Consider the following 12303-nt stretch of genomic DNA (forward strand, 5'->3'; position numbering starts at 1 on the left):
CACTCTAGACTGAAACAAATTATCAGATGTTATTTGAACTTTTGTGGATGGTCATTGTTTTGAGTTTCTGGGAAGTGAAAGTTGGCAGAACAAAGGGTGCCGGGTGTAAAGCACTGCAACAATATCTGATGTCTGTATCTGATTCTGATCTGAATTTGAACAAATCTAAGGTGGAGCTGGATGCAAAATTCGAGAATCAAACCTGTGGTCTGTGTGGAGACTTCGGTGGAGCACAGCTCAATGAAGAGTTCATCCAGTCTGGTAAATACTGAATGCTGGAGCAGAGAATAAACTTACATGCAAATAATAATAATAAAATCCAACTTTTTCTAAGTATCTGTATCCTCTGCTCTGCTCTAAAAGGTCTTGAATATGATGCTGAGAAATGGAAAGTTGATGGTCCCACTGAAACCTGTGAAGAGATCAACACTCAAGTCCCCCGCACTTGTGAAAATCAGGTAGGAGAAGCTTGATTGCCTTGTCATGATCTAACACTTCAAGTGTTATAATCTGAATGCATGATATGCTCCGATCCCCAGACGGACCTTTGTAAGAACCTCCTGACTGGACCTGCATTTCTCAGCTGTCAAAACCTAATAAATACAGACTTATTTATTGAAGCCTGTATGAGAGACATGTGCAACTGTAACAGCAACAGCACTTCATGCATCTGTTCAACTGTGTCAGAGTATTCCCGGCAGTGTGCTCATGCAGGCGGGACACCACAACAGTGGAAGACCGCACAACTGTGTGGTAAGAAGTGAAATAAGAAAATTTAGAAAGAGTGATATTTGACAGAAATTTCCTAAAAATGATTGTATTTTAATTTTAATATTCCTATTTGTGTTTTAAATAGGCAAACAATGCCCTTTTAATATGGAATACATGGAATGTGAAAGCCCCTGCATTGACACCTGCAGCAACCCCCAGAGAAGCCAGACGTGTGATGAGCACTGCATAGATGGATGCTTCTGTCCATCTGGTAAGTTTACCAGCTTTGGAAATGATTGTTTGTTATACCTCCACCGAGGCGGAGGTCGTGTATTTGGCGGCGTAGGTTCGTCTGTCTGTTAGCATCATAACTCAAAATGTTATATATGGATTTTAATAAAAATTTCAGGATATCTCACAAATGGAACAAGGAACAAGTGATTAGATTTTGAGTCTGGATCCAGGGATTTTATAAAAGAATTCTTTACTATGGGGAGATGGGGACAATTTTACCATTAGAGCTTCTAACTCAAAAAAATGCCCACAGTCATTGGCAAAAAAAAAAAAAATTGGTTGAAGGTCTACACTTTTTGGGTTCTTCTAGTTTTTGTTATCAAATCATCAAGACACTAGAACCAGCGTTGTGCATGAAGGCATTGAAAGCATTGACCTGAACTGAACAAAAGTTCATTTGTAAATAAAGAACTTGAACATGAACTTGTTCAGATTGTCCTGTCCTGTTAACAATTACTGTCTACTGTACATTTTCACCGGCGGTGCTCTGACTTCACACTACCTTAACCACGATGCATTACACATTCTAGCATATCAGCAAAGCAACGTTGGTGCTGAAGTGTAGGTGAAAGGAGAGAAGCTGTAGAATCAGCATGTGCATCACATGGTTCATGTGTTTATACATATGGGAATAATACATACTATCTGGAGAAGATTGAGCTAACATTTTTATGCAAGTTATGTCTGCCTGCATTTAAAAAAAGGTAGAACATCAGCCTCGTTGATCTCTAATTTGAAGATACATGGAATTGAAGCATCCATCCAGCTGCCCTGCCAACTGCCCAAAATGATCCAGATCACACTGCCTGCAGCCTTCAGACTTCCCAGCAACAGGGTATTTGTTTAGTTACAGGTTTCTCAAGTTCAATCTTTCATTCTCACTTCTAACTTAACCAGAGTTTTTAAAGCTGTTAAAGCATACTCTACAAAAAAATGTTGATTATGAACTACATTTTAGGATAGCAGTAAAGTGATCCTTCAAAATTCATATTGTAGCATCACAGGTTGGCTGTCGTATTCCATAACTGTCACATGAAGGATGACTTCTTCTTTATTGGAACTACATTAAATCATATTGCCCCTGTTTAATTAAATGAAAATAGCAAACAATGAAGTAGAAGCCAGTAGAATAAGTGATAGTCTTCAAAGAACAAAAAAGTTCAAATTAGCAGGTGATGAATTTACTGTTGTAACAATGCCTTTAAATATAATAAAATAATTTTGACATGTTACGTAGGAGTTGACGTGGGAAGTGCAAAACAATATTACATCCAGTGAAACACTTTTACAAAGATGAATCACAGATTTTGGTGTAACATCTATCTTTGTAATTGTGTTTCAGTAAACTTGTAAAAGTTTCACTGGATATAAATTTGCATAACAAAAGTGTAAAAGTGTTTCACTCGATATAATATTGTTTTGCACTTCCCGGCCACCATATTACGGAGACCTGGCTTCAGTAATAGTGACATGGACTGATAAATTGAGATTACTATTGCTAGTACTTCCAAAAACAATACTTTAGGGCAAAACAGTATGTGCTGATATGAACCATGAACCGCTAGTTTCCTCCTTCACATCTGAACCATAAACAAACACAACAAGAGCGATAGCGACAGAAAAGCCAATCAGCTGATTACTGACAGCCGGTGTGATGATTCACAGAACAGTAGTGGGAGGAGGAGAAGGCTACGCAGACAGCAGAGACATTTGTACACAACTGCAGGAAAATGTGTTATTATTATTATTATTATTATTATTAGTATTATTATTAGTATTATTATTATTATTATCTTAAAAGCAGGAGTGTGGGTGTTGAACCCATCACAGAGCAAAGTGTGGTGGACAAGAGAGCATCGCCGTTAATGTATTATGTAAAAATGTAAAAATTTATGTATTATTTTTGATAATATTATTTATGCGAAGTTTTAGTTCATAGTGGAAGTTATGGAATCTAGAACAGCTGCCACCTTGTGATGCCACAATAAAAATGAGTTAAGGAATTTTACTGCCATCATAAAATCTGGTTCATAATCAACTTTTGTTTGTTTGTTTTGTTTTATTTTGTTTTTATTTACAGTATGTCTTAAAAACTCCTAAAGGGGTAAATTAGACCTGAGAACGAAAGACTGAACTTAAGAAACCTGTAATTAACCAAGTAAACTGTTTCTGGGAAGTCATCCCCTGACGGCTGCAGGCAGCGAGACCTGGGTAGTCTGGGCTGTTGGCAGCAGTTCTTGACCTTTCCTCCATCCATCCATTCATTTTCTGCCACTTATCTGGAGTTTGGTCGTGGGGGCAGCTGCCTAAGCAGGGAAACCCAGACTTACCTTTCCCTGGCCACATTCACTAGCTCATCCGGGGGGATCCCGAGTTGTTCCCAGGCCAGCCGAGAGATGTAGTCCGTCCAGCGTGTCCTAGGTCTTTCCCGGGGCCTCTTTGCAGTGGGACGTGCCTGGAACAACTCACCAGCGAGGCGTCCAGGAGGCATCCTAACCAGATGCCCAAGCCACCTCATCTGGCTCCTCTTGATGCGGCGGAGCAGCGACTCTACTCTGAGCCCCTCCCGGATCACAGAGCTTCTCACCCTATCTCTAAGGGAGAGCCCGGCCACCCTATGGACAAAACTCATTTCGGCTGCTTGTATTTGCGATCTTGTCCTTTTGGTCACCACCCACAGCTCGTGACCATAGGTGAGGGTAGGAACGTAGATCGACCGGTAAATCGAGAGCTTTGCCTTTTGGCTCAGCTCCCTCTTCACCATGACAGACCGATGCAGTATCTGCATCACTGCAGACGCTGCACCGATCCGCCTGTCAATCTCCTGCTCCATCCTTCCCTTACTCATGAACAAGACCCTGAGATACGTGAACTCCTCCACTTGGGGCTGGACCTCATTGCCTACCCAGAAAAGACACTCCACCCTTTTCCGGCTGAGAATCATGTTCTCAGATTTGGAGGTGCTGATTCTCATCCCAGCCGTTTCACACTAGGCTGCGAATCGCTACAGCGAGGGCTGAATATCACAGCCTGATGAAGCCAATAGAACCACATCATTCGCAAAGAGCAGAGACCCAAACCTAAGGCCACCAAACCAGATCCCCTCAACACCTCGGCTGCGCCTAGAAATTCTGTCCATAAAAGTTATAAACAGAATCGATGACAAAGGGCAGCCTTGGCGGAGTCCAATCCTCTCCTCACTCTGACACCGGTCATACAGGGACTGTACAACTTGTATAAGGGGTCCGGCACTCCATACTCCAGTAGAACCCCCCACAGGAGTCCCCAAGGGACAGTGTTGAACACCTTCTTCAAGTCCACAAAACACATGTAGGCTGGTTGAGTTAACTCCCATGCCCCCTCTAAGACCCTGAAGAGAGTGTAGAGCTGGTCCACTGTTCCACGACTGGGACGAAAACCACACTGCTGCTCCTCAATCCGAGGTTCGACTATCCAACGGACCTTCCTCTCCAGCACCCCTGAGTAGAACTTACCAGGGAGGCTGAGGAGTGTGATCCCCCTGTGTAGTTGGAGCACACCCTCCGGTCCCCCTTTTTTAAGAGGGGGACCACCAGTCCAGTCCAGGGGAACTGTCCCCTATGTCCATGTGATGCTGCAAAGGCGTGTCAGCCAAGACCTAGCCAGAACCAGAGCCCTATGGAACTCTGGGCGGACCTCATCCACACCCGGGGCCCTGCCACCGAGGAGCTTTTTAACCACCTCAGTGACCTCAGCCCCAGAGATGGGAGAGCTCACCAGGGTCCCCCGACTCTGCTTCCTCATCGGAAGATGTGTTGGTGGGATTGAGAAGGTCTTTAAAGTATTCCTTCCACCGCCTCACAACATCCCGAGTCGAGATCAGCAGCCCCCCCATCCCCACTGTACACAGTGTTGATGGAGCACTGCTTTCCCCTCCTGAACCACCGGATGGTGGACCAGAATCCCTTTGAAGCCATCCGAGCAAGTCCAACGACACGACTACAAAGTCGATCATCGAATTGCGGCCTAGAGCGTCCTGTTGCAAAGTGCACACGTGGAAACTCTTATGCCTGAACAAGGAAGAGATGGTTAAACCATCAAACTGCCCATTTATTGCCCATACAGGATAAAAAAAAGTTTTCTGAATCTGAAACTCTGCCCACATCGAAGTTGGCCATCTAGAATTTTAAGAAGCTGTCCTCACATCCAACACTCTCCAAGAGTGTGAAGCACAGCTCCATATTTCAGTGAATCTTTGCTTTGTACCCGGATGTTGTCTCGTCTTTGTTTTTATACATCTTGAGGCCCTTGATGAATATCGAATAGTGTTGTGTTTTTATGTGGAGGTTTTGTTGCTGCTGCTAGTCAAATATTATCATTTAATAATCATGTTGCTGAGCAGCTGACGTCAGCTTACTGCCAACTTGACTCCATAACATATTTATTTCTCAACCTAACTGTAACAAAGTCAAATGTTTTTTATTCTGTGTAAAGTTAATGAGACAGAAAATTTTATCATTTCAAAAACAATGTGCATCATCAAAGATCACTGAGTTCAAATTTTTTCTAGCACCATGCAATAAGCATTTGTCCATGAAATACCAAAAGTTTTCCAAAGGTGCCCTGTCTCGCAAGAATGCTGATCATTACATCCCGTCTCAGTAACACAATATCTTGGACATTTAGTTGATTTGCTATGCAACATAGTTTGCCATGAAAAACCTACATCCAACATGCTTAAAGATAATGCCTTTATTCTTGAATCTTCTAGGGCTTTTTGACATTAGTTTTGTTTTGAAATTGACTTTATTAGCCCACCATATGGGAGTATCGCGTTAGGGATCACCCGACATTGTCCAGCCTGGTCCCACCCATCTCAAGAGTGGGTTTCAGAATTTAAGTTTAGTAGAAATATCTGACTTAAATCAGTAACTTTAGTCAAGAGATTTTTACATATAGATTTCAAAGTATTGGTCAATTTTTGTTGTGTTTTTGTGTTTTTTTTTTGTTTGTTTGTTTTTTTGGTGTGTTTTTTTGTTATCACGCACTAGGTGTTACTTTACACTGGAATCCCTGCCTACTTGAACAGCCCCACCCATCAGACACCATGCAGCATGGTGTCTGACGTACTTCTGCCCTGATGATGGTTTATTTATTGGTTGATTTGGATCTGAACTGTGTTAGCAGCGAAACTCCAATTCAGAGACTAAAACTGAGGTAAAATCACATCTAGATTAAGGACGAAAATCTATTTTTGCTGCTGTTTCTTTTCACTAAACATTCCTTTGCTTCCATGCTGGTATTGCTGCCTATGGATGAGTAATCCTTCTAACCTCACTTCAAAGAAACCTACTACTCCAATAACATGTCAAAATATTGTAAAAAATCTATCTTTGCGAGTGCTGTGTATTGTTCGTACATTTCTCACTTTTACAAGATCTGAGTTGCATTTAGTATATTCATTTTTACTGTTTCTCCCAAGGGACGGTCTTTGATGACATTTCAAAAACCGGATGCATCACTATTGACCAGTGCTCCTGCTCTCACCATGGCCATTCATACGAACCTGGGGAATCATATTTTAAGGCCTGTAGAAATTGGTAATTTCTTCAATATTGTCTCTCAATTAACAAAATGTGCTTTCATGATGGTACATCTGATTAAACATAAGTCCAACTAAACTGTGTCTGTTTCCAGCACCTGTGTTAGTGGTAAGTGGAACTGTACGGATGTGGACTGTCCTGGTATCTGCTCTATCCTGGGTGGATCTCACATCACCACCTATGATGATAACTTATATACTTTCCACGGAGACTGCTCGTACGTTTTATCCAAGGTGGGGAAATCAAACTAGGAAGTGCTAAACATAATAATGATTGTAACAATTAAAAAGATTAATCTTGTAATTCACAAACTGATTTATATCCAATTTAAATAAGAAATTATTTTCTAATTAAGTGTGTTTTTGTCTTCTTAATTTTAGGATACTAATGGGACCTTCAGTATCCATGGTGATTTGGCCAAATGTGACAAATCAGATAAATCATCTTGTCTGTCTGCTGTCACTCTACTATACCTTAAGGATACGGTAAAATATGTACATTAAAAATAAATTATAATATTCTTATATATTCTCATATATTATTATTACTACTACTATAATAATAATAATAATAATAATCTGTTGGAAACAGAGTCTATATCTTTACATAACAACTCACTTTTTCCTGCAGATGATTGAAATTAAAGCAAATGGAGAGGTCCTTCAAAAAACACAATTGTTTAAGCTCCCTCTCCTCCTGGGTAAGTAAATAGTTCCTTATAGTGAAACCACAGCATTCTACTTGTTTACTTAACATTTGCTCAGTGGGGTTTTTTTCTCCTCCACAGATGACATTACAATCTTCAGTCCATCTACATTTTTCATTGTGATCCACACCACCTTTGGGATTGATGTTGAGATTCAGCTCGTACCTCTTATGCAAGTCTACATCAAAGCCAATGTTTCCATGAAGGGAAAACTCAACGGTGTGTTTTACTTTTTAAGATCTTTTCAAGATTGTTTTATGTAAAGTTTAAAGTATCGACTTCTTGCAGTGAGTGTTTATATTGGCTGTTAAGTTAAATTATAATGTTATCAATTTAGGTCTTTGTGGAGATTTCAATGATGTTCAAAATGATGACCTCAGAACTACAAGTGGACTGACTGAGGGAACAGCTGTGACATTTGCCAACACATGGAAAGCCAAACCAAACTGCCCCGATGTGAAACCCACAACTGATGATCCCTGCTTTTTAAGTATTGACAGGGGTAGGTCAGAAACATCATGGTCTATACTTTCATACAAGTCTCCACATTGCTTTACCAATGGCTTTATTTATTTATCCTTTTAAATTTTTTGCACTTCATTAATTAATTCACTCATTCATTCATTATTTCTGTCTCTCTATCTAACACAGAGAATTATGCCAAACACTGGTGCACTCTTCTGTCAGACCCACATGGGATTTTTTCATCTTGCCACTCTGAAATAAACCCGGCAGAATATGAAAAAGTATGTAATTATGTCTTTCCATATATATCTACACTTATTTGTCTAATGATTTTTAAAGCTGTTCATTCAGGATGTTGTTGCATCTATTTGCAGTTTTGTGTTTATGACACTTGTGCCTGTGGAAAGAGTGAGGAATGCATGTGTGCTGCCCTATCTGCCTACGTCCACGCATGTGCCGCTGAAGGCGTCTCACTGAAAGGATGGAGGGAAACTGTATGCCGTAAGTTTTACCCAATAAATAAACTGGGCATAATTAAGTGTGGCTTTGCTTTTAAAATTTCCCCACTTAACTAGCCAATCCCATCTTTTTTCACAGAGAAGTACACGACTGACTGCCCTTCTAATTTTGTGTATAAGTACAAGATGACAAACTGTGGTCGTACCTGCCGCTCTCTTAGTCAGTCAGACTTGACATGTGGGGTTAATTTTACCCCGCTTGATGGTTGTGGCTGTGCTCGTGGTACTTATCTCAATGAGAAAGAACTGTGTGTACCAGCCTCACATTGTCCTTGTTATCTTGGAGATGAACTGGTACAGTCTGGAATGAAAATCAGAGTCAACGGACAAACTTGGTGAGTCTTTGTCGGTTTCTAGCCAAAAATAAACTTTTATGTTAATCTGCTGACATCTCAGCTAGTTATTTTATAGTTGTCAGATAACATGAAAATAGAATATAAAGAAAAGAACAGTGTCATGTAAAAAATGCCCTTAATGATTTTCAATGTCATATATATATATATATATATATATATATATATATATATATATATATATATATATATATATATATATATATAAAAAACTACAATATTATTTTTTAGTCCATTTCTTCTTGACATAGCAAAAAAATTCACCAACTTCACCACTGAAAGTTAGAAAATAATCAAAACAAAATGTGTTTTTTTTTTAAAGAAATTCCACAATCACTGAAAGAATATAGTGACTAATAGTGCACACCTACTATAATAAATTCCTTTGCCATCGGAAGAGAAAACAAGGTCACCAATATATTACTGTACCTTATTTAACTCTTTGACATTGCAAAATACTTTTTCGTGGTCAAGCTTGTCTAAAATATCTGCAATGCGGAGGAGTAGCCCTCATTTCCCCAATTTTCCATGACCAGAAGTCACAAAAATAAATTCCTCAATGAATATTAGTTGTCCTCTTAATGATCAATCAAATGAATCAAAATTTGACATATGAAGTCCTTTTTGAACTAAACAAAAACAGCACAAATTAAAACAAGGTGCCAAAATATAAATTGAATAACTATTTATAAAATTCTACATTTATAAAATCAAATGCACTTTTATTTCAACCATTTTTTCCATTTAATTGTTGCTAGTTCCACTTTTAATACAAAAGATTGGGATTAAAAAAAAATACTATCTGTATCATGAGAAACTGGCATCCGAATTTATGTTTATTTCTTGTTTATCTCTGATATGTTCATGAAGAGTTTTTATTAACATCAAGGGAACCCAAAGTCAACTAACTCTACATATTGCTCCTTCAAAGAATTAAATAACTGTATTCATAGGACAAAGATAAAAGAAATCCTGAAATTAATTTCTCTTCTTTGCCTACTTTACTTTTCTCTGCCATCTTATTGTGCCTTTCAGCTCATGCAATAGTGGAGCACTAAGCTGCACAGGAGAGCAGATAACTGAAAGTAGGTACATGCAAATCTGTCAAGAACATTATTAGATAAAAAACAAACAGTAGTTTCCCCTTTAACACACTATCATTGTCATCAGCTTGTAACGAGCCAAAGGTTTTCTTCAACTGCTCAAATGCAAAGCCAAGTGAGAAGGGATTTGAATGCCAACGCACCTGCCAGACACTGGACACAGAATGTGTAAGGCTGAGATCTTGCTGTTAAATATAATACACACGTATGCTTATGCAAAAGATTCACATACATGTTAAATAAATTGCTATTATGCTGTATAGGTAAGTAAACAATGTGTCTCCGGATGCGTCTGTCCTGATGGCTTGCTGTCAGATGGTAAAGGAGGTTGTGTGAAGGAGGAAAACTGTCCTTGTCCATACAATGGAGAATACCATAATCCTGGAGAAAATATAAATGTGGGTTGCAATAAATGGTGAGTTTTAAAGTTCATGCCAAAGTCTTGTGTCACGTCACATTTTTATGTGCCCTTTTGGAGTTTACAACATTTAACTTTCTATTTCCTAGCACGTGCAAAAACAGAAAATGGGAATGCACAAATAATGATTGTGGTGGAACCTGTACCGTATATGGAGAGGGCAATTACATCACCTTTGATGACAAGAAATATGCCTTTAAAGGCGACTGTGGCTACATTTTCGCCCAGGTACAATGTGTCGTTATGTTTAGTTGTTGTGACTTGTTAAAATAACTCTTTTGATACTGACATCAGATTATTTGCAGGATTACTGTGGAGATGATATGAATGGCACCTTCAAGATCCAAACTGACCCCATGGATTGTGATCAAACTGACAGCACCTGCTTTAAACCTATCAAGCTCTTCTTGGGGGTACAAAATTAATAGATATAGACGAGCACTGCATAAAATATTCAGAAGTACTTATCTCACAATTATGACTTATGATCTCATAATTACAAGAAAGGTTGAGGTGGCTAGTCGTTGCTGCATTCAAGAAATCAAGATAATCTTGATACCAGATTTAGAGTAATAAGTATTAACATGAATATCAGCCTAAGTGTGTTGCTTTTCAACAAAATAACCATAAAATTACATATGTTAAATGGATTTCAACTTTTTAAATAGATAAAATGAAGCCCTGATTCCAAAACGTTGGAAGAAAGTAAATAAGATCATTAACTACTTAAGAACCACTACAAAGCCAGTGATTATGAGAACCTAAGTGGTAAAAATGAGATATTGTGTTGCATCTTTTCTTTTCTGGATTCAATGCACTTCCTTTTAAAAAAAAAGTTAAAGTAAAAAGCACTACTATGTACACTCAAAAATATTTTTATTTAATATTCAGTATGATTTGGAAGGTTTACATATGAATATGTTTTGTTTCTTTCAGAATCAGGAAATTGATCTGTCAGCGGAAAATGTCAAAGTTAAAAAGCAAAGCACAGGGATAGACATACCCTGGACTTATCACATTATGGGTTCATATCTTGTCATTGAAGCAAAGAATGGTCTTGTTCTCATTTGGAATAAGAAGACAACACTCAAGATCATACTCAACTCCAAATTCAATGTGGGTGAGAGAATATAGAGATTATTGGATGAAAAGGTGATATGGATTGCATTTACAAATAAACCTGTTTTCATTTTATCTCAGGGTAAAGTCTGTGGTTTGTGTGGAAATTTTGATGGTAGTATCAAGAATGATTTAACAACAAGAAATAATGAACTTGTGATTAACGCACTTGAGTTTGGAAATAGCTGGAAAGTGAACCCTACCTGCCCGAGCGCCAACACAACAGAAACTCCCTGCAGTCTGTGCTCACACAGACAATCATGGGCAGAAAAACACTGCAGCATTATCAAAAGTCCAGTGTTTGCAGCCTGCCACTCTAAGGTAAGATTACTTCAAGATAAATGGCACATTTCACACAATCTCAAAGTGCATGTAATGAATGTACCTAGTTACCTGTTTTATGCATGATTACATATATAGAACATAATCCATGCTCTGCTTGCATTTACAATGACTTTTTCTTTTCATATAGGTGCCTTTCCAGAACTATTATGATGACTGTGTGAGAGACACATATGCGTGCAATCCTGGGGGAGATTGTGAATGTTTTTGCTCAATCGTTGAAGCCTATGCAGCGGCCTGTAATGAAGCAGAAGCCTGTGTGAAATGGAGAACTCCCAAAATCTGCCGTAAGTACTTTATTTTAGTAGACTAAGAAAAACCAAATGAAAAGGGTAAAATCCTAATTACTGTCATAATCACCAAACTGAGTCGCTACTGAAATGTCCAGGGGAATTAACTATAATTGTAGCTGACTTGTAAAACAGATTAATTCTTGTAAACTGTAAAAGATTTTATTTAAAGAATAATTTGTTTGCTTGGCTCAATACTGTTTCCTGTGGCTCCAGAATACAAATTTGGACTAATTAATATTTTACATCGGTAGCTATGGGCCAGTTTTAGGTGTAACAACAACTAACAATGGAGCTCCCAAATTCCACTCTTTTGCCAAACAGTTTTTAGAGAGGATGGGTCTTTAAATAAAACTATCTGACACATCTAAGTAATTATCTAAAATATATAAAATAATTTCC

The 12303-nt window shown here is 38.5% G+C and overlaps 1 protein-coding gene across 1 annotated transcript in view; it reads left to right on the forward strand.

Moving 5' to 3' along the window:
- LOC121648116 (mucin-5AC-like) overlaps positions 1-12303 on the forward strand; it is a 36317-nt gene that overhangs the window by 1047 nt on the left and 22967 nt on the right. The window contains exons 5-25 of the mRNA XM_041998063.1: positions 171-261; positions 364-458; positions 540-753; positions 857-982; positions 6467-6584; positions 6682-6820; positions 6968-7072; positions 7218-7287; positions 7375-7512; positions 7631-7795; positions 7945-8039; positions 8133-8259; positions 8356-8611; positions 9665-9714; positions 9800-9900; positions 9996-10147; positions 10240-10378; positions 10456-10563; positions 11087-11266; positions 11351-11590; positions 11742-11898. Of these exons, the coding sequence (XP_041853997.1) occupies positions 171-261; positions 364-458; positions 540-753; positions 857-982; positions 6467-6584; positions 6682-6820; positions 6968-7072; positions 7218-7287; positions 7375-7512; positions 7631-7795; positions 7945-8039; positions 8133-8259; positions 8356-8611; positions 9665-9714; positions 9800-9900; positions 9996-10147; positions 10240-10378; positions 10456-10563; positions 11087-11266; positions 11351-11590; positions 11742-11898 (2866 nt within the window). The remainder of the gene's footprint in view (positions 1-170; positions 262-363; positions 459-539; positions 754-856; positions 983-6466; positions 6585-6681; positions 6821-6967; positions 7073-7217; positions 7288-7374; positions 7513-7630; positions 7796-7944; positions 8040-8132; positions 8260-8355; positions 8612-9664; positions 9715-9799; positions 9901-9995; positions 10148-10239; positions 10379-10455; positions 10564-11086; positions 11267-11350; positions 11591-11741; positions 11899-12303) is intronic.

This window comes from Melanotaenia boesemani, chromosome 10 (genome assembly GCF_017639745.1).
Source record: "Melanotaenia boesemani isolate fMelBoe1 chromosome 10, fMelBoe1.pri, whole genome shotgun sequence".
In the NCBI taxonomy this organism is placed as follows: domain Eukaryota; kingdom Metazoa; phylum Chordata; class Actinopteri; order Atheriniformes; family Melanotaeniidae; genus Melanotaenia; species Melanotaenia boesemani.